The sequence below is a fragment of the Oculina patagonica genome, chromosome 4 (genome assembly GCF_052425735.1).
Source record: "Oculina patagonica isolate OP01 chromosome 4, crgOcupat, whole genome shotgun sequence".
In the NCBI taxonomy this organism is placed as follows: Eukaryota; Metazoa; Cnidaria; class Anthozoa; order Scleractinia; family Oculinidae; genus Oculina; species Oculina patagonica.
This window is the reverse complement of record NC_135761.1, coordinates 38,087,440-38,110,049: the sequence shown is the minus strand read 5'-3', so window position 1 is coordinate 38,110,049 and position 22,610 is coordinate 38,087,440. Positions and strand designations below refer to the sequence as shown.

The 22,610-nt window shown below is 40.5% G+C and overlaps 2 protein-coding genes, 2 long non-coding RNA genes and 1 pseudogene across 4 annotated transcripts; 4 read left to right on the top strand and 1 right to left on the bottom strand.

The window, feature by feature from the left end:
* The first annotated feature begins 4,739 nt into the window (after nucleotides 1-4,739).
* On the top strand, nucleotides 4,740-6,892 carry LOC144650188 (uncharacterized). The gene is made up of 3 exons (XM_078509848.1): nucleotides 4,740-5,106; nucleotides 5,143-5,807; nucleotides 6,259-6,892. Exons 2-3 carry the CDS (start codon nucleotides 5,168-5,170, stop codon nucleotides 6,888-6,890), a joined length of 1,272 nt encoding a protein of 423 aa, XP_078365974.1. The 5' UTR covers nucleotides 4,740-5,106; nucleotides 5,143-5,167; the 3' UTR covers nucleotides 6,891-6,892.
* On the top strand, nucleotides 6,892-8,084 carry LOC144650189 (uncharacterized; annotated as a pseudogene).
* LOC144650190 (uncharacterized) lies at nucleotides 8,049-9,188 on the top strand. The gene has a single exon (XM_078509849.1). It carries the CDS (start codon nucleotides 8,180-8,182, stop codon nucleotides 9,059-9,061), a length of 882 nt encoding a protein of 293 aa, XP_078365975.1. The 5' UTR covers nucleotides 8,049-8,179; the 3' UTR covers nucleotides 9,062-9,188.
* A 93-nt stretch (nucleotides 9,189-9,281) lies between these two features.
* LOC144650191 (uncharacterized) lies at nucleotides 9,282-9,576 on the bottom strand. The gene is made up of 2 exons (XR_013570035.1): nucleotides 9,477-9,576; nucleotides 9,282-9,346 (listed from the first exon to the last, which is right to left on the bottom strand). It is a non-coding gene; the product is annotated as an uncharacterized LOC144650191 (long non-coding RNA).
* Nucleotides 9,577-14,294: 4,718 nt separating this feature from the next.
* On the top strand, nucleotides 14,295-14,731 carry LOC144648421 (uncharacterized). Its single transcript, XR_013569692.1, has 2 exons — nucleotides 14,295-14,421; nucleotides 14,588-14,731. It is a non-coding gene; the product is annotated as an uncharacterized LOC144648421 (long non-coding RNA).
* Nucleotides 14,732-22,610: the final 7,879 nt, after the last annotated feature.

Below are 22,610 nucleotides of genomic sequence, written 5' to 3'. Positions count from 1 at the left end.
TCCACCGAATATTATCAGCCCCATTCCGTGTAAGTTGATTTGGAGTTTTTTTCTTGTTGTTATTTGACATTACAGCTCAGAGGTACGTGAAAAAACTGTGCATGCATCTACATAATTGCCTCATGTTTTGTTTGTTATGACAGGCAAGACCCCTTTGTTTGTGTCTACACCAACTTCACCAAGTGGAAATCAAACCAAGACGTCAACTTTTGATAGGTAAATATATTTTAAATTTCAATTGCGAAAATGAAGGTATGAATCTATGGCTTTACATAAGTTTAAGAGTCCAGCTGCACGAGGGTAAAAATCCGCTACTATTAGGGCACACTTAGATAAGTTATAAACTATATGAACACTCAAAATCTGCTTTTCCACAATCAAAATACTAAATTTGACTACCTGTACATTATTTTCAAGAAAATGGATTTCTAGTTGTAAAACCTTTTACCTTTTTCATAAGTATGTATGTACGACTGCAGAAAAAAGTGTCTCGTGATCAATGTTTAAGAGATATTTTGTAGATATATACACCAATTTATGAAACCTATTATTTCTAAAAAAGTGCAGTGAATCATTATTTGCACAGAGATTTCAGAGGGTGATATAACTGTTGTTTATTGATTTCTTCTTAGCTCTATTGAAGTTGACATTACTGGATCACTGTCTCAGCATTACATGCACATTGTCCACTTTGGAGAGGGCAAGTGCATTAAACCCCCTATTGGGAAAACTTAAAGGTGACCCCAGGAAGGACGATGCAATGTCAGAAGCATCTCATTCTAAAATCACATGCAGTGACCATGACGAGTATAAGGTGGCATGGTTACTATGAACAAGACATAAGGACTTTTGTTGTACACAGAAAGTACACGACAGAAACAATAAACTGGTTTTTGTTGCTGTTATTGATGCAAGTATTTCCATGTTTCATGACTATGGCTCACGAGGCATAAGTTTTCCCTTGAGTTGAAATTTATTTGGTTATACCTACAGCTGTAGGACTAGAGCCTGGACTCAAGCTCAGGACTTGAGTTACATGTGGGGGCTCAAACTTTCACTCCAATTTGCTCAGGGTTTGCTTTCACCTGGGTTTGCTTACAGTTAGCTTTTATTTGTATTGCTGGGGCAATACTACAGTATATATATTGTGTGAAAATTACAATAAATTACCAGTTCGTTTACAGTTTAACGCTGTTGAAATACTAAAAACAGCTCTGACTCGAGTCTTGAATTCAAATCCTGAGCATGAATCCTGAGCTCGAGGGGTTTTCATTTTTGAAGGAGTACAAAAAATGTAACTCTGTCGGGGAGGTGGGGGGTAATATGTTAGCCTCAATCTTAACAAATGGGAGAAAGATCCAATCGAACGCTTTCACTCGCAGTTTTACAAATCCTATCTTTGTCTTAATAGAAGAGCACCAAATGTCCCAGCAAGAAACAAAACCAGAAGACTGCTTCTCAAACTAATTAAAGCATGTAGCGTTCTGCTATATGATAATTATTTCTTTTTAAATTGCAATCAAATTGTTAATAGCTCAGATTACACCTGCCTGGGAACAATATTTAGCTCGAAAGGAAATTTCACCTCCTCTAAAAAGAATTTAGTTGAAAAAAAGATATATTGCATTCAACAAAATCTCTATATCCAAATGTAATTTCTTATTTATTGCTGTCTTTCTCCCCATTCTTTTATATGGTTCAAAAATATGGGGGGCATATGTTAGCCTCAATCTTAACAAATGGGAGAAAGATCCAATCGAACGCTTTCACTCGCAGTTTTACAAATCCTATTTTTGTCTTAATAGAAGAGCACCAAATGCCCCAGCAAGAAATGAAACTGGAAGACTCCCTCTCAAACTAACTATTTTCTCTAATCTACTAACGTTTTGGCTTCACTTACTAGACCTTCCGAATTCAAGCATTGCCAGGCAATGGCCTTTTTCCTTATGGAAGACGAATCTGCACATTCGGTCCAAAATAATATATTGGATATAATAAAAAGTCAGTACCCAGATTAAATAGGTGAATTTGTATACATAAATCGACACAACAGAAGCCAGTAGATGGTTGCGAAGAATGCTTAATGTCAAATGCTTCCTTGATGACAATGAAGGGACGTGTCACGTAAAAATGATCTGGTATACTCAGGACTTTGTTGATGCTCTATTGTTCAATGACACTGGAGAAGAGATTGCAATCCCAAAGGAGGCAATCAAGGGAACATCAGAGTAACGTTTGAGGAAACCCTTGAAATAGACAAGGATGAATATTACTTGCTCTTAGCATTGTTGAATGGATCTGGATCTTTTCCCCTTTATATCGCATTTTGACAGAAATTGTACCCCTTTTGTATACCTTTTACTGAAAAAGGTACCCCTGTTACAAGTGTATTGAAACCTTAATTTTGGGAATTGTTAAAAATGTCGGAGTAATGGATATGTAATATTTTGTGAAACTCAAATATTGGTTAGAATTGGAAAATCACGTTTGTCCTTTGTTCCCATGACTTGGAGAAGGTATCAATTGCTACCAGCTCGGTATTCAAACTGTTATTTTGTTTTCTTATATTAATCAGAAGAGTAGAGCAGATCAAGAAGGACGAACAGTACGCTCATTTCATTCTTGGTTGAGTCTTTGACGTCACATCCGGTGATTGCTCGAGCAACAGGACTGTTTACGTTGTCAGGTCATTGTGAGCTCAGTCTTAGGTTCTAGGATCGTGTATAAATTCTTTACTTACTAAGAGTACCCGGTATCTTGTTGAAGAAGTGCATGCACGTATTTAAAATGCCGACCCCTCCATGATGTAAGTACTTTTTAGCAGGTAAAAGGATATTATTCCTTTCAATAGGACACAGTTGAAGAAGAGGAAGGGGGAGATAGCAGGACCTTTTCCATGCAGATTCCCACATCGTCAAGCCCAGTTAATGAAGAGAGGGCCAGACGGGTAGAGTACCTTTTCCTGTTTTAATAACCATCATATTTGCACACAAGTAGATTACCTGATTTAGGCTTTACACACAAGATACTCTGATAATATATATATTTTTTATAAAAAAAAAGAGTGCCTGGAGAAAGTTTATAAAGAACAATTTGTGACAGGAGATGGATGTGTAGATGACATTGATGGCAAAGTAAAAGAGATTGAAAGAAAGAAGACCACTAGAGTCTGCCCCAACTGTAGTACAGAAACGCCCAAACAAAAGAGGATGTGTATCAACTCCCAAGTAGACCTGAAATAAGCTGAGACTCAACTTAGTGGAGAGGATGTTCTATGAACAGCTCTTCTTAGTCCAGTAAGGCAGTACAATTCTAGGCGAAAGGTGACAGAAGTTGTATTCAAGGAAGATGCAGAGAAGGCAACCCAGACTGTGGTCACAAGGTACCACGATTCCATTAAGTGGACACATTCCAAGCGCATCCAGCAGAACCAGTGAAAATTTCGGTCTCTGACCCTGTTTTTGTAAACCCTGCATCCTACCATGCTGTTGCTGAAGTACTCAGACATGTCGGGAGTATAATTTGCTGGTGTTTCACGGCACTGCCCCTCAAATGAAGGCTCACCTGAGTGGTTACAGCATTGCTACTAAGCTTATCCAATCAACGCATATTTTCATTGGTTGCTCAAGTGCAAATCCCCAGAATCCTTGTAAGCCTCTTTTCATAAAGGAGCAGGAAAAACATGTGAAATAAGTCCATGGAGGAAAGGATGTAGCATCAGCTGTAGAGTTTGATTGGGTGGTGCTGAGGCTAGGTCCTCTTCACATGGAAATGAACATGCTTAGGACTTTCTTTGCTGTCAACTGGGAAGTCTCTTTATCTGACCTGGCAAGAGAGATGGACTTTACATCCCCTTAATATCACGCTTTCGTGAACACTGCATTTGAAAACCAACGTTTATGGTGCGCGCCCTCTCCCACGTGTTTAGATAGGCACCAATTTCTCTTAAACAGAATAGGAGAAGTTGGGGTTTACCTGGCGATCAACATCGAACTGGAAGTACTTCAGAGATCAAATATAGCCGATGTATGTCACACAAGGAGATCAAAACGCGGGAGAAAACCAACAATGAATAAGCTGAACTGTCTGCAGGAGGGGATCAACAAGGCAAAACAAAGGGTTTATGCTTTAGGACCCAAGAGGAAAAGTCTTTTAATTAATTGTTGGGTATGGCGAGGGAAGAACCACTACAGAATTGAACTTATATGGTGGCCAAAACTGTAGACTTTTACCGAGCACAGGCAAATCGTCCTATGAATGTATATTTAAAAATGCAATTTTAAAATGTGCAGTTCCCTGAGGAATTTCATTGAAAATACCAAGGAAAAAACAGTATGAAAAGTAATGTATATTTTTTTAAATATAGCTCTAACTGGACAATTCCTAAAGTAGGTGGCATTTGGGGGTTCAAACCAAAATAACCTTCCAAAGGGTAAGGAGAGGACTTCTTGGAAATACACAATTATTAAATAAATTATCTATGCCCTAATAGTTATTTCCTTGAAAAAGGGGATCACCGTTCTAACCACAATGTTTTGTTTGTGGTTGCACAGCTATATTTGTTTTGCTGTGATGCACTGTGATAGCGATTACTGGATGAAGTAGAGTTATATTGTTTACTTTACATGGCTTTATGTGTTGTTTGTATAGTTTTTCTTTATGTTCAAGTTTATGGGAACAATAAACTGATGTTAATGAGACCTGAGAGAAACCACTCGAGACAGCTAGGCACATTTGGTTTAGTAACACTTTATTCATAAACTACTTGTATGTTAAACAATAAACACTCCTATGTTATCCGATATGTAATCCCATAGCTCTAATGTCTCGCATACCTAGGAATCTCATCATGCTCCGATCTCTCTAGTATCACTCGATCCCAAAGTCCAAGCACGGGCGACAACAACGAGCTCCTATGTTTAACAATGCATCCTTTAATATTTAGCTGATCCAATGTAGATTTATATCTGTAAATGCAGGCCTTACAATGGTTCCAATCAGCTCTCTCACGTGCCCTCTGCATGCCCCTTACCTCTAGTTCGAACACACACGCCTCTTGCAATCATTGTTTGCTTCATGCAGATCCTCACAAGTTCCTTTTTGTCAGTTCGTGCCGAAGCTCTTATTGGAAAATAACCTAAGCTCGACTCTCCGTATTTTTATCATCATGCCAAACCGAGGAAGACCCACCACTCGGAAATCAGCCAGGACCCGCCAAGGTCCCGCAGCAACCGCACAAACGCCTGCACAGACTAACTTTCGGTTGATGGCCACCGAGGCCCTTCGCCTCCTGCTGGCACAATACAATCTTACTCAGACGGGCACACGGCAACAGCTCATAGCTCGTCTCGAAGCGAACCAAGAAGTTCCCAACCCGCAAAGCGGCTCAGACGTCCCTGTAATTCGTACGGTGCAAGACAGCACCCTGGCCCCACAAGCCGAACTGGCGCAGTTAATCGCGTCCATCATCGACGAAAAACTGGCTTCCCAACAAGATGGCGGTCATCTACAAATTCCACGCGCGACGACACGCGCGACACCCCGCGAAGGCCATGCTGTGGAACCCAGTCTCACGCCGTTTCAAGATGGCCGCCAACAACTTCAAGATGGCCGCCAACAACTTCAAGATGGCCGTCAACAACAACAAAGCCTCCCCACGCCTCAATCGGCCTTCCCTGCTCTCCCACAACCTGGTGCATTATTCAACCCATCCGATCCAGTCACCGTCGCTGCCCTCCTTCCGGATTTTCGCCAACCGTCCATCGCAAGCCACCTGACGAAGACCACGACGACAGCCATCACGAACGGTGAGTACGTGGACTTTGCTACTCTCCTCCCCATATCGTCTCTCCTAGAGGACGCCCTGAGCTCCCAGCTCAACCTCAAGGTCGGGGAACAAGGTCTCACCATTCCCCTTCCCTTGGCATCCAAACGCCCCAAAATCACCACCATTGATAAATGGCTCGATGCTTTTGCCATTTTTTCATCAGTACTGGTCGCCTCTTACCCCTCGCGCGCCACCGCGTTAATTGCTTACCAGCAGCTAATTCGGGACGCGGCGAGGAAATTCCCCGGGATGTCCTGGTACGTCTACGACGTCGAATTTCGGCGCCGTGCCTCCCACAACCTCTCCCTCAACTGGGGGGAACGTGACGTCCAGCTATACCTGGATACATTCACGGGCCTTCAAACATCGGGCTGCAGATCCTGCAGCAGTTCCGATCACCATGCTGACTCTTGCCCTCTGTCTACCCCCAGGACAAGGAATGCCCCCACCCAGTCTGACCTGTGCTTCAACTTTAACAATGGCCGACCCTGTGCCCGCACCCCATGCCCTTTCAAGCATCGATGCAACCACCCTGGATGCTATGCCACTCACTCAGGCCAGGAACACTCAAAACTCTCCCGCTACAGAGAAGACCGCCCTAAGTCATCTTCAAGCTCTAGCAGTTCCTCCCGGAGCCACCCCTGAGTACCTCTCCCAGCTCTCTCCCCCGACCCCTATTAACATCCCCAAGCTGGAATCCTATCTCCATGATCACCCCAACCAGTCATTTGTCCAATACCTTCTATCCGGTTTTTCCCATGGCTTCAAAATTGGTTACTCGGGTCCCCGGGCTCCACAAGAATTTCCCAATTTACCCTCCGCTAAAGAAAACCCTTCAATCATTGACAAAAACATGTTGAAAGAAGTGTCATTAGGTCACACTGCAGGCCCTTTCCTTTCCCCCCTTTTCCAAACTTTCAAGTTTACCCCATTGGGGCTATCCCTAAGAAACACTCCTCTGACTGGCGGACAATCTTCCACCTCTCCTTCCCGAAACACCACCCCACTTGTGTCAATGCCCACATCCCACCGGAGGATTATTCCCTCCATTACATTAAAGTAGATAATGCAATTACCATTCTCCAGGATCTCGGTCAGAACTGCTTCATGTCCAAACTAGACATCAAAGCAGCCTTTCGGAATATCCCTGTCCACCCTACAGACTGGGAACTCCTGGGAATGAAATGGCAAGGCCTTTATTTTTTCGATATGGTTCTCCCCTTTGGCTTGCGCAGTGCCCCTTTCCTTTTTGACCAGTTCTCTTCTGCCCTTGAATGGATCATTCAACATAAGCTTAATGTTCCCCAGGTCATCCACATTCTGGATGATTTTTTCATTGCGTTACCCCCACCCCGGTCACACTGTGCAACAGCCCTTTGCAAAGTTCTTCACCTGTTCACTGAGCTTGACATTCCTATCGCCCCAGGGAAAACCTTTTCTCCCTCCACCTCCCTGGAATTTATGGGAATCCTTTTAGACTCCCATACCATGGAAGCCCGCCTTCCACAGGACAAACTCACCCGAACCAAACATGCCCTTCTCCAATGGTCCCTGAAAAAAATCAGCCACCCTCCGGGATCTTCAATCCCTTATAGGCACCCTCCAGTTTGCATGCAGGGTCATTGCTCCCGGTCGCCCCTTCCTTCAGCGTATCATTCATCTAACCAAAGGCCTCGAGCTCCCCCACTGGCACATTAAACTCAATGCCGGCTTTCATAAGGACATTAAGATGTGGATAGAATTCCTCGAACACTGGAACGGGGTAAGCATTTTTCTCGACTCCGACATCTCTTCCCCCCCGGAACTCCAACTTTTCACCGATGCTTCCGGGACCTTAGGTTATGGAGGTTTCCTAAATGGGCTTTGGTTCCAAGGCCGCTGGCGGCCCGAACACACCTTAAGCAAACAACGGGGCATCAGTATTGAATGGCAGGAGCTTTTCCCCATCTACCTGGCTTGTGTGTTATGGGCCCCTACCTGGACCGGGAAACGTATCCGCATGTGGTGCGACAATCAATCTGTTGTAGCCATTATAAACTCCAAACATTCCAAGTCTCCCCGGGTGATGGACCTGGTTCACGCTATCACCCTCCTGACCTTAGCCCACAACTTCACATTTAGTGCTACCCACATCCCTGGGTTGGACAATGCTATTGCTGACTCCCTTTCCCGTTTTCAGATGGTCCGGTTCCACACCCTGGCTCCCACAGCCTCTCCCACTCCCTGCTGCATCCCTCCATCAGCGATGCTCATCTGACAGCCTCAGTACAGCAATACTTCCAGGCTTCCCTCGCCCCATCCACAAGGCGAACCTATCGAGCCGGCCAAAAGCATTTTGTGACCTTCAGCTTAATGCATGGACTGGTGGGCCCCTCCAAACCCCTATTGCCAGCTTCGGAACTGACCCTCATTTATTTTGCTTCCCACTTAGCCAAAAAAGTAACCTATAAGACAGTCAAACTGTATTTGGTCGCAGTTCAGGACCTCCACCGTGAGCTTAACTTTCCCCTTAACACCCAAAAAATGCACCGCCTGCAGAAGGTCCTGACAGGTATAAAACGCCTAACCCCCTCCCAACAGCTCGACCGTCTTCCAATTACCATTCAGGTTCTCACTGCCATCCATGACTATCTTCACCCCGAGCTGAGCACAAACCCAAACCACATTATGCTTTGGGCAGCCTTTACCCTGGCATTCTTCGCCTTTTTACGTTCTAGCGAGTTTACCTGTAATGGGCCTTTCAATCCTGAGGTGCACTTAACATCCCAAGATATAACCTTTCTCCCGGATATCCATTCCCCCACCCATATGCTGGTTAGGATAAAACAATCCAAAACCGACCCCTTCCACCAGGGATGCACTCTCACAGTAGCTAAGTCCACTTCTCCCATCTGTTCTGTGATGGCTCTGAAAGACTACATCCTCCAAGCTCAGCCTCCAGCAAGCCAGCCTTTGTTTACCTTCTCTTTATCTGGCTCATCGCTAACTCGCACAAGCCTTACGAGGGAGCTCCGGACAATTCTACATCATTGTGGCTTTCGATCCAACAATTACTATTCCCACAGCTTCCGAATCGGAGCCGCTACTTCCGCAGCCTCAGCAGGCATCCCCTCATGGCTAATTAAAGTCCTGGGAAGGTGGAGCTCAGACTGCTACGAACGCTACATTAAGACTCCAAAATCTTCTATTTTAGCTGTACCAAAACTGTTAGTAAGCACTTGTAGCTCTCACTAATCCTTCAATTATGAGTATAGCTTCGCGGACAGTCCTATGTAAGACCAACAAAAAAACAAAAAACAAAAAAATTTTGAAAGGAGCAGGAGGCTCAACTCTCACCTGAGCATTGGGTCTCCACTCCCTATTACTGTGGGGGAACTGTGTCCCCTTGCTCGGCAGGCTCCACAGTTCGTGGCAGGGAAGTGCACCCTTTGGCTGCACTTTACCCCACAGTAAGCCTCTAGCCCACTGGAGACAGGTCCGGAGAAATATCCATTCCAGGGTGGCTACCCCCGGTACCACCTGATCTGTACTCCCCCCAGGGGGGCTCCCCCTCCTGGTTCCCACAATCCCTCAGGACTGTGGGATATGGGCCTCACCCCTGGAGGCAGGTCCGGAACATTTAACCCAGGGTGGCTACCCCCGGTACCACCTGATCTGTCCTCCCCCCAGGAGGGCTCCCCTCCTGGGCCCCTAGACCCAAGTCACGCTTCCCTGCCACCCTTATTTTACCCACAACCAGTGTGTCATTGTCAATTGTGTATTGCTTAAGCAACAACTCAACCAGCCCTCGAAAAGAGGATCATTAAATACTGTATTCTCATGCTGCGCCAAAAACATGCAAAATGAATGTAACAGCTCAAAAGTGTGCTGTCCATTGTGAAGTGAAACTTAAATATAACTCATTTTGAGTGTATTTAAGAACTTCAAATAATGAAGACTTTTTTAATATAAAACTAGGAGATAAACAAAATGGCTTGCTCGGTGCAGATATGAGAAACAAGCCAAAGATGAATATTCCCTGTTGTTTAACTTACAAGAACAAGATCTTTTTTAAATATCTTTACTGAAACCCCCTAACGGCCAAAATACATGTTTTGCCTTGTTGTTTAAAATATTTTTCTATGATTGTTTTTCAGCAGAATTTCAAAATGACTCAGACGACAAGACATCATGACACTGCATGAACGTAAGACGAACACAAGGAAGGCACATAAACCAGAGACGGAAACACATGTAATGGACTTTATATTTGACATTAGGAGTTGGACTGAGCCCTGTTTAAACCTTGTCAAGAATCCAATAGGTTTTCTTAAAGCGACGTCGGAATTAAATCAAACTTCCTTAGTAAAATGGCAGAAGGATACCAATAACGCCTTCTTTTTTAAGTAAGTTTACAGGTATTAGTGTTCAATGCCTATTTAGCGGAACTGAGGGCACATCTGAATTAATACGACCAGTTACTGCATCAACGCTGATCGCGGTAAGTGGAAACGTGGTCAGTGCAACCATGTCCCAGTTTCCGCTTTGCTGTCTGCGAAATCAGCAACTTTTACTGAAATAAAGCAATCCCAGTTTGTGCCTTTACTGCCAGTGAAAGCAGAAACTTCGACAGGAAAAGAACAGCCAGCAAAGAAATACAATCTGCCCGATTTTATAACCACCGTCAAATTTATGAGAGCTAAGCTCTATGAAGTTGCTGACAGTTCCAAAGAGAGGCATGAACCCTCAGAACTCAAAGATCATTATCCATTGTGAAAGGCAGAACTGCATAAAGAGGCGTGGTTTAATAATGAAGCAGTAAGTATTGTTCATTTCTTTGCCACTTAGGCATGAAAAGGTTTTCTTAAAAAAAGTTTACGCCATGTCTTATCGTGTCCTATTTAAAACTTACAGCCGTTCAAACACTATTTGAGAATGGCACGATTGAAGAAGTGCTGTTTCAGAAAAGTCCTTGAAATTGATTCGCTAGTCAAGAGGCGAAAGCCGAGTATCAACAACTCCCAGCAATGTACTTAAGGAACGTTTAAGGACATACTGTATGGTGTTAAAGAAGAAGACCAGTTTAAAAATTTCTGTGACTTAGCAGCTGGGAAGACAACTTTGGCGCATTGGAGAAAAAATAAAAAGGTAAACCACTGCTTTCTCCCTACATGCGTTAGGAAACATTATTAGTAACAGTGGATCTTAATGGGATTCATTAAAACTTTGATACCAGCACTGTTTTAAGATGTATTCACTAGTTCCACTGAGATCTAACACCCCTTGAATAGTTTTGAAGAAGAGCATATTTATCGGATGGACTTTTAATAAAGAAAGAATGATGCATAAAAATTAGTCTAGTTTGGTCATGTTTCTAAAGGGTCCGTTAATCATTTTGTAGGCGACTGGATCAAAAACCAACAAAGACACCATTAAAGAGGTAACTCTTCAAGCACAATAATCATGACTTAATTTTTTTACTATTTCACCAGCATGTATACATACACAGTTATACATAGTTACTGAATTGGCTATAGGTTTTTTCGTTTTTTATTCAATTTTTCTAGCTGAGGAGTGAATGTCAAGATTTAGAGCTGAGGCTGGGCTCCTCACAATATCAACTCAACGAGGTATGTGCCTAACTTCGTCTGATCAGTTAAAATAATTGATTAAATGTAGCCGCTAACTGTCCCCGAGTCTCCGAGGATGCGCAGCTGTCCGTGTTCATTTAATTGTTTCAAAAACTAGCAGAATGCGACCAGCTGCGAAAAACAAACGAGCAGCTTAAGGGGAAACTGTTATTGCTGGAGAGGAAATACGAGGAGGTAAGTCCAAAACCACAAACACACAATAATGAGATTGCGTTTTTATAGTTTATTGAACTTGTGCATGTGTGACAAAGTTATATCTATTCTTGTTCGCTCTCTATATATACATAGACCACTGGAAAACTAGAAATGCAAATTGCCTCATTAAACGAGTCAAAGGAAAATTGGAAAAGGTTGTACGTTGACGTGCAACTGTTAACGCAAGCACACTGCATTGCAGTTGCTCCTTGCTCGGCTCTAACAATTTATGCATTTCTGAAAGGTCGTCATCAACACAATGTCTACCTTAAAGTAAAATGGATATTTATTATCATTACTTTAACGCCATTTTTACAAATTCACAAAGGTAAATGGAGCAGTATTTATAAAATACAAGCAATGGGCACTGATAAAACATGGCTCCACGAAGAACCAGGCAACAGGATATTGGCTGAAGTACCAAAAAGGATTGCCGTCAATTGTGCGACCAGACAAAAGATGATGGAAGTAAAATGTGCTGGCTGAGTTTGGAAAAAATTGTAAGAGGCTAAATGCAGAACAATGCAGAACGATTTTATTGATTGTGAGAGGAGATAAAACGCGTAAAAAACAAATTAATGATATTTGGGCAAGTTGTGGAAGCACATAGATTCCTAAGGTCTGTTGCATACAGACAGTTTGTCCAACTAGTGTGGAAATATGTAAGTCCACCGAAAAGACTTTCCCTTCCTTGTTGTGTGTTCAGTTTCTAATAAAAAAAAGTTTTCCACAAAAGAAGACTATCTGCATGGCTACGAGGAGGAGGTTGATGAAATCCATATCAAATGCACTTTTTACAGAAAAAATACTTTCTTGTAGTAAGCGGATTGAAGAAAACAAGAAAACCATTGAAAGTCACTTGGTAAACATCGCGTCCACCACATGCTTTGCATCATCATAACAAAAAAGAATTAGTAGGTATGTATAACTCTTTCCGTTTTAGCCATTTGCCATTAGCCATACCCCAGGGGGCACATACAATTTCAGTATTCCAAACCCCTAAAATAAAAGTTCATTAAAAAGGCAAAATTCGCCACCATAGAAATGCGTGTATTACATGAAGACAACTAGGAAGAAAAAACACATGTCCAAAGCAGAAGAACAAAGTCAACTGCAAAGAAATGAAGTATGTCACACTGCTGCAATGCCCATCATGTACCAAGGTGGTGATTTGAGAAACAGCATGGCGGGTAATTTGTTTGAACTAGCAACCTCTAACAAATATGATGGTGATCTCAGTTGAGAGATATCAACTAAATTCTACATTAACAGGGTCAACTTTACCCTATTATGGCTTATTTTGAGGTGCAACAGAGGAAAATTAGGAGGTTCAGACTGTTCAGATTCATCCCAGACAAATACGTTCTTTTGAAATAAGAAATAATGTGAGGTAATCCTCTCTAATTTTGTGACAGCCTTTTGAGCATTTTCAAAAAAAACTGTGTAAACCATTAATTAATTATCTTTACAATTTGGTTTATTCCTCGGGGGCTTATTGTACAAGTAGCTAAAGATGGCTGTTTGGAAAACATTTTGGCTAATTTCGCATGATACTAGTAAATGTGGAATGATAATTCAATTGAACAGCTGGGAAAAATACCGACGTCAGTCAAGCCCTAGAACATGTTGAAAATGATAAAGAAATACCATCTTCTTCACCTGCCAAAAAGAACAAAGACGATGACATGTACAAAGAGCATTTGGAGGATAAGACCAAACCTGTGCGTTTGGGTGTGGGGGGGGATGAAGAAGCAGGGGAAATAAAAGAAAAGGAAAAAAGCAAGTGAAAGACAAAAGAGAAGGGGGGGGGGGCAAAAAAGAAAGCAGAAGATAAGGGGGTAGAGGTGCAGGAGACTCTAGAGGAGAGGGCCAATGAAAGGGAAAAAAGAGCGGAGGTGGAAAAGCGTGAGAGAGCGTGGTAGGAATAGGAAGGGGCAAAAAAGAGAGAGGTGGAAAGGGGGAAGTGAAAAAAATGGAGAACAGGAAGAGAAAAGGGGAAGAGAAAAGGTGGTAAGACCAGACAAACAAAAACGGGGAAAGAATGGCAAAGAAAGGCAGAAGAGAGAAAAGTGGGAATAAGACGAGGCAATGGGGAGAGAGCAAATTGAGAGGACAGAGAGAGAAGATAGAGAAAGGAAAGAGGAATATGAATGACAACTAGCATTGTGTAACGAAAATCTGTTGGACATTGATATCTGAGATTGGCTACATGCGAATGCAATAGCTCCAAATCACTATAGTTCCCAATGGCAAGTTGTTGAGGTACAAGCTTCTTTTCTTAATTCACAGATTAAAATTTGTACTCCTTATGTATCAGTTTTATGATTTTCATTAATTTATTCAGATTAATTAGTCTTGTGGTTATTTTTTTATTTATTTATTTATTTATTTATTACTATTATCATCGTCATCATTATCATTATTACTATTATGATTCTTAATAATTTACTTGGATTGATTAGTCTTATTATTAATAGTATTATTATTATCGTTATTTATTTATTTATTACTATCATTATCATCATCATTATTATTTTCATTATTATTTCATACCACACACACACACCCATGATGGGTTCTGTCAGCATCCAATCTATCATCCTCAGTTGCAACAATCTTTGATTGAGACTTTGTCTTTAACTGGCAATATGAAGAATGGAGACAATGCTCAATTCATTCATGTTGGAATCAAGAGCGACCTTGCAGAACTTGGCAGACCGCGTGAAGAATTTGGAGGCTGCTGTTGCTCCATCATCAACACTACCTTCAGTAAGTAGTATCAAATTAAAATACTGATAATTATTAAATAATGTTAAATGCAATAATTATTGTAATAGCGGCAGCTTTTTAGTGGTAACAATACCTCAGTTTGGCAATGATGAAATCAAAAGAAAATACTATTCTGTCACTCGCTTCATGAATTTTTTCACATTAGGGTGCCACAGTGACAAGATCAACACCATCACCATGCACTAAAACAACCAAAGAGCCACAATCGGTAAGTGTGTTAACTCCCACCAGTAAGAAATCAGTGTTGTCAGTGTTACGAACTTCAAACCAGCAGCACAGAGCAGCCTAAAAGATGATTATGATAAAATTTACCAAAGAGGAATTGGCAGCTTCCAACTGCAGTGGTACACATGGCAAGTAGAAGCTAGATCAAACAACTTCTGAATTGCGTAATATTAAGACCAAGCAGAAGTTCATCAATCCAGAAGTCTACATCTATGACCCTTATTTAAAAAGTGTCATCACAAAATCCTAAAAATTGAAACACAAACTGCTAGCCAAAATGCCGTATTGCACACGTGAAGATTGCTGGTCAAGATTGGGTGTAGACAAAACGTGGACCTCTTTCTGGGTCCCTTTCTGGATCCCTTGATTTTTCGGTAAAAAATTAATAATTAAAAAATATATATATAATTATTAAACAGGGCACACGAAATTATCCTAACACAAAACACAACAATCCAAAATTATCAAAACACAAAATTATCCTACACGTGCCATGTCATGTGCAATGCTTTAATTCTAATAACTATTAGTTCTAAATCTCTTCCTTGATTTAATTAAATGTACCTAATTTTCAATATCTTTACAGATCAATTATTCAGACCTGGCACGACGATATGGCCTACATGATCAAAAACTGCGCAATATGATTGTCAAGGAGTACCTGATAGAGCAAGGGGTGGACCTTCAGCGTTTTCAGCAGTTCCGTAAGAGGCCAGCAAAGGCTAGACGAAAGTTAAGTAGGACATATGGAGGAGAAATCACTGTTCCAATACCTAGAACAAGCACAGAAATTAAAGAAACACTCAAGGTTTGGGGAGGAAACAATGGCTGCATAGCATGTAGTGGTGATTCACGTAGATAACAAGACCTTGTTTACTCCTTTAGAAGCTCACATTTATCACTTGCAGACCGCTGCAGTATAGTCCGTGCAGGACCGGCTGGAAGAAGAAAAAGAAAAGGAGAAATCAAGCCCTTCAAAGGCATGACTGTAGAAGAGATGCAAATTGTGTGTATGGCAAGGGGTTTGAGTGATAAGGAAAAAAGTAAACAATTGAAGCAAACCCTGAAGGATCACCTGAAGGGCGTGCAAAGAGTGCCAGCCTTGTTAATCAATGACCAGGATAAGAGCTTGAAAGACATCAACTTGGGTACAGAAATCATGCTTATTAAAGTGATTTATTAATTTACTAATAAATTAATATTGTTTCTTCATCGATCCTTTTCGCGCCATTGGACGCATAAGATAACATAAAATGTCAGCAGGATCCAATTGATAAGAGTGCTGTTGGATTGAATGCTTATCCTTTACTGTGTTTATTGTTATAAAAATAATACAATAAATATTATAGGTATTATTATAATTATAATGGTCTTAATTATAATTATCTTTAATAATATTACCAATATTATTACTTTTCTTCTTGTTATTTTTGTTAATGCTGATGGCAAGTAAAGTGCTAAATAGCTAAAATGTACATATGTAGTTGTTTTGCAGGCAAAAACCCTTCATTTATCCAATCATTTGGCAGGTGATTTAACTACATTTTGTTTTCTTTTTTACTTTTTTTACAGGAATGTATGAAGTGCTTCCCACAGAGCCACTGCATGATGTGAAAGAGCACATTTCCAATGTTGTTTCTGAAATCATCCCACATCCTAATGACAATGAGAAAGCTTTATTTGAGAAGACATTGGAATTAGTGGCAGGGACAAAAGACCAACTTCGTGCATCAGATTACCAAGAGATGGCTATAGTACTTGCCAAACAATTACTAGGTAAGAAAGCATTACTGTGGTATTTTGCCACTTTTCACCAGTTACTCACTAACTCAATCCTCATCATGCCATGTCATCATAGACTGCCATTGCAGCCTGTCCTTTTTTTGCCAATCTTCCTTAAGTTAAGCACTCCCCAGCTGACAATGACAATTGCCATGAATGACAATGACAATTGCCATGACATGCTGGTGAAGTAAATTATGTCATTAAGATCATAAACTAAAATAAATACTTAAAAAACCTAATTTGTGACTTTTTCATTCTTCATATTCTTGTCAGGATTTGTAAGTGACAAGGTGCAGACCCTTCTGGACACATTGACTGAAATATCCAGTATTCTTTATGTTAAACCAGAGGAGCGATGTCCAAGAAACATCCTGAGACTTCACAATCAGACCTTTCTTCATGCTATTGCATGTGAAGAGGTCATTGGAAAGCCTCGGATCCTTACTGAAAAGAAGTTTTATGGGCGGTACCTCCACTCTTTAGTTGTGCATGCTCCTATCCAACACCGTATCATCTGCTGCAGATCAACAAACACAGAACAGCAAGAACGTCACTTCAGTACCCTATCCAGTATCTCAGTAACAACATCCAGTAGAAAACCTGGAGAGATCATAACCCTGGAATCATAAGAATGCAAGCTGAGGTGAGGTCTGAAGAGAACAAGCAAAGGGACACAATGAACGAGCAAGAGTCCAGGCTGGGGAAATTAGCACGCTGCTTGCCTCCATCACAAAACACCATCATCCCACACAGAGTCATACTTAAGTATCCACAAGCATATCAAACCAATCTAGAGAAAATTTCTGATTACCTCCTTTGTGGTGAAGACATTTGGTGGAGGCACATTGTCGCAGGCGTTGAATTTTTAGATGGTCCTGATGAAAATAGAAGCAATGATAAAGGCCCACCTCTTCATCACTTTCGCTCTTACACTCTCAAGTCTGAAGACCAGTATTTGATGGAATGTTGGAAAGAGTGTGTGACACACCAGGTTACCATCCCTCATCATGTGGTGAGAATATACGATGAAGACGGCAACCTCCAATCAATTATAGCACACGCAATTTCTAGAAAAGGACAATGACAGCAGTGCTGAAGTTGAAGACAACCCCCATTTTGACAGGACCTTGAACAGTGACGACCAAGAGGATGAAAAAGATGAAGAAATTATTGGTCTCCAACAAGTAGGAGAAGACCTTATGGAGTCTTTTTAAAAAAAAAAAAAAAAAAAAAAAAAAAAAAAAAAAAAAAAAAAAAAAAAAAAAAAAAAAAAAAAAAAAAAAAAAAAAAAAAAAAAAAAAGAAAAAAAAAAAAAAAAAAAAAAGAAAAAAAAAAAAGGGGGGTAAAGAAAGGGGGGGGGGAAAAAAAAATGAAAGGGGGAAAAAAGATTTTTTTTTTTTTTTTTAATTTTTTAAATAAAATTAAAAAAAAAACCACATCAAGAAATGGTTTTTGTTATCTGTTCTGTGACCTTCTGTGATGGAGTCTCCCAGGATGAAATCTTGGAAGAGCCTAGTCACGAAGAAATCCCCATCGCACAGGACAACTTGTCAAGACCACAGACTGAAAGTGCAGCACCAAAACAGCCAACAACCCCATCTCAATTGATTGCAGAAGTCAATGCTGAAACACCCAAGTTAAAGACGACCCTGGCAAAAAATGTTTTAAAGGTGTTGGGTGAAACAAACGAAGTAAAAACACTTGACAAATTGCTCTTAACTCTTAGGGATAACCTAAAAAGCAAACAAGCGCAAGATAATTATGAAGCTGCACTGGCAACTGTACAAACTCAAGTCCTTGCAAAGCATTCAACTGTCAGACAACAGTTCAAGGAGTGGGAGCAGTGTTTCTTTACAGAGCATAACTGTAATGCGCCAACAGCTGACGACATCCGTGCTGACAGGAAAGGTCATGATTTGTACCAGACCTTGAGACTGTATAAACAGCTTTCACAGCACTGGAACATAACAGTACATTTGTGAAAGTTCCAAGACCTCCAGAGCAAGATCTTCAACCTCTGAGATGAGTTCAACTCTGGTGCCCGCAGAGCAAGAAAGCCATATCTGTAAAAATCAGTAAACTTCTCTCTTGCAACAAACAAAGTGAAATGATGCCACAGAATGTGCAAAGTTCACTGTCACAAAATGGCTGGTTAATTATTTCACATGACATAACAGATGCCCTTTCACATATTCACACAAAAGGCTTTCTTCACTGTGATTTAAAGTCCAACAATGTCCTTGTAAGTGAAAAATGTGGATACATTATTGATTTTGGCAAAGCATGTGACAGCTTATTTCCTCCTGCAAAGACGTACTCCATCTGTTATCCTCACATTGCTCCTGAAGTTCTCAAGGGTTCTCCTTGTTGCAAAGCCAGTGATATTATTTTCCTTAGGAAAAATTCTGCTTAAAGTAGGTGATAGGCTTAACATTCCACTTCTGGTTTCTACTGCACAAAAGTGTTTGGATACCAATCCTGCAAGAAGACCAACAACAACAGGCATTATGGCAACACTGGCTTCCATTATAATATCTTATTGATTACCGTGCAACAAACTCTAGAGAGTAAAATGGTCAAATTACCCTAGTACTCTAATGTTTCTCCATAGCCTTCTCTAAAAAAAAAGGTTTGGAATAAGAAATAAAAACCAACAACAACAATAATTTTATTGAACTATTTCAGTCTTAGCATAAATTTTTTGTGACAAGGGCAACCATTCCTGCTATTAAGATGGCACATCTTTCATTAGCAGGGCTGCCAAATGGCACATCTTTCATTAGCAGGGCTGCCAAGATGGCACATCTTTTGTCAGTTTGTGTATGCTTTTATCACACAAAAAAATAAATGCTAAGTTGGCAGAAAAATATCAAAATAATTAAGTCATAAGAAAGTGTATTACCCATAACAAGAGAAGGCATTGGTTAGAAACACGTATTCAACAGAATAATTATTACCGGTAATTTAAATGCCTCCAAACATCCAGAAACAGTGAACATGATAAATGCTTTGCCAGATTTGTTGCTTGCCCTGATATTTGGTTTTCTCCCAGATGCGGAGAGAATTTGAATTTGTGTGTAATCAAAGAGGTCTATGACCTACTCGTGAATGTGTTAGATATATTTGAATCGTTCCTTTGAACAGTATAGTATCAATGGAAAATATTCATTATAGTGATTAATGCCCCCCTTTGGGCATGCACGTGCTCAAAGGGATTAATTGCGCAACGGCTTCTCCCCCTCTAATATCGGGCCCCTCAATATCGGGTTCACTTTTCTCGTGTTTCACTTTTGTTTTACGTACGTTAAAGACGCGCGCTACTAGATTGCTTTTACTTCAACTTGTTAGTTCATTGCTTTATTTTTTTTAAAATATGGGAAAAACTGCTAAGACCACTAGGTCCAGCAAATGTCCTGGATGCAAGGTTTCAAAATCAACCCACGACTTTGGTCCTCCGGGGAAAAATTGCCTTGGTCCTGATTATGTAGAGGACGACCAGGACAGCCCCTTGGAATCGCCCGAACAACCGGAGGTTAACGACCACAGCCACGACTACAGCCACGACTAATGCCGCCACCAGTAATGTAACACTGCCCGAGCTGAGAGCTATGACCGCTCTGGCTTCCAAGGTCGACCGTCGTGTCGACCAATTTGGTTTACTTCTATCCGAGGAAAGCGATACAGATGGAGATGATGTTCTCCCATCAGATGTTCGCTTACCGTCAGCGCCAACCTCGGGTAAGTTAAAATCTGGCCATGAGGCTAAACCTACCAGTTCAGTTTTGCACCCACAGCTTTGGCCACAGAGTTTCCTTTGCCTTACCCGCGCTCAACGTGAGGTAAATTACGAAGACCTTACGATGGCAGAGTTTGTGGCGGGCTATGCTCAAATTTTGCAATCCAAGAAATCTCTCACAGAAGTTATAAAACACCTCCCTTCAAGCAACACAAACATCTCAAGCATTTAAGTGTCACACACAACAGAGAAGCGCTTTTCCCTCATTGAGATGTCAAAGTACGCTAACAGTAAAGTACTTTTAGATATTTGCGGGCATTACTTCACACAAGAAGACTTTGATTTCATCACCCAGGAACACCACGATGCATTGGAGCGAATCAGACATTGACAATTATCAGCATATGGTGTGCTTCCCGTAATAATATTGATACATTTTGGAATGAGTTCCATACCTTCTTAAATAATATGTTTTTCACTTACAGGAATTTGAAAGTGTAAGACTTAAATACAATACTATAAACAATATAACGATCAAGAACATATGTAAGAAAGTAAAAAGTATACACAAACCGATTGTTGAGACTTTTGTTATATCTTTTGACAATTTTTAATGGATTATGATGTGTCAGTGATCTCCTGTTTACAACCTTTAGATGACGATTTTAACACATCTGTTACAGTCATAGGAGTTAATGTGAGTGGTAAGGGTTATATATAAAGACTAGATGTAACAATTAATCTCACTGTCATATTTGTCATGACAGCTTGTCTAGCAAAGAACAGATAACACAAGGGTCATGGTAGTAGTGCTGCTTCCCCTTGCAAATAAAAATTAACAGTACAATAAATTGATTACGTAAGTGAAATGACATTGCATGCCTTTATGCCAGTCGTTAAGTAATCAGATCATCCTTAATTTAAAAGGTAACAATTTTTTTTTAAATCATTTCATTTTTTACATTTTCTACACTCCAGTACAATGCGTAACACATTTACCCCGTACTATACCAACCATATAAATTTTTGCATTTAACTGCCAGCTTTTCAATTTACCAACCAGTCGTTAAAGTTGCCTGATGAGTGTGGACCTTTCAATTTGGTCCATACGAAACAGACCTGTAGCAATAAAACGATGTATACTATTGAAGCCTGAACTCTTGTTAAGTTATTTTGTTTATTTTAACATATATTTGATTACTTTAGTATCTGCGTGATATGGTTGTGTTTGTAGATGTAGTCCTTTGAGATCTTAAATAAATCCAGTTGCCTTTACATTGAAGAAAATGTTTTTCTTCATTAAAAATTATAATAATTAATACAATTAAATTATTGTAAATTGTTTCTTAATGGGAAAGGAAAAGCGTCCCCCTCAATGTGGTCAGAGATGAACATACAGAATGTTGAATCTCTGCTATATGACAATGAAGAGAAATGTTTGTCCAAGCTGAAGTATGATAAAACAAACACTATGAAGAACACCAAAGATGGCAGACCATGGAAACCATGGGTAACAACAGGCAGAACGGGTTTCTATGTACTATGCAGGGTAACCTCTTGTGCAGGAATTTTTAAATGCCAAAACTCTAGATGCCCTTTCCTCCATTCCTTCCGAAGTGTTAAAATAGTTCAGTTTAAAAGCATTGCAACTAATTGTACTGTGTGCTCATGGCTATGAGGCAGTTCAAGACCCATGTCCAGCCAAGAAAGTCTGGGAATTTGAAGGACCATGTAACTGTGTTCCATTATGGGCAGCATGCTTGTGAAGCACGAGCAATAGAAGGTAGACAGCCTTGGTAAGCTTAGTAAAGTTTCTTTTGTTGTTAATCAAGATATTTTCTTTCTTAGAGAATGATTTATGAAACCTGTACACGTCGCTGGTGTTTTCAATGTTCGAAGCGAAGGATACTTGAAACAACATGACTGATATAAACAGCAGCTAGAAGAGCTAAAGGAGACTTAGTTCCTGTTTGGAGACTACAAGTTCTTATGCAAGCTTGCTGGAATTTCTGGGTCACGTGGTAAGGAGTACAACCCTGTTACATAATTGTATTCATGATTTAATTTTACCAAAAGAAAACAAAAATAATCACTGTGCACTGTTCTTTATTGTAGCATGTAGCTAAGTATCCTTGCTTGTGGTGCTTGATTCTGTCTAATGAAATGCAACTTCCAAAAAATGAGGGTGCAGAAGTGTGACTCAGGACACTTGACAACATGAAGAAGCATCTCCATGATTTCCAAACAAAAGGAGGAGGAGATATAAAAAAAAAAAAAAAAAAAAAAATTACTATTTACTGAATACAGTAAATGATGTATGCGATTGATCCATGCAGTCTCTCTTAGAAATGGAGTATGTTGCCCTATGCAGGACCATAAATTAAACTGCAAACGAAAATGACTACAAATTTTTCTTGTGCCT

Excerpts from the sequence above, each read along its gene's own strand:
- LOC144650190 (XM_078509849.1), top strand. The coding sequence starts at position 8,180 with ATGCATGGACTGGTGGGCCCCTCCAAACCCCTATTGCCAGCTTCGGAA.
- LOC144650188 (XM_078509848.1), top strand. The coding sequence starts at position 5,168 with ATGCCAAACCGAGGAAGACCCACCACTCGGAAATCAGCCAGGACCCGC. Across the intron at positions 5,808-6,258 it reads GACGACAGCCATCACGAACG|GACAAGGAATGCCCCCACCC; the intron begins GTGAGTACGTGG and ends GTCTACCCCCAG.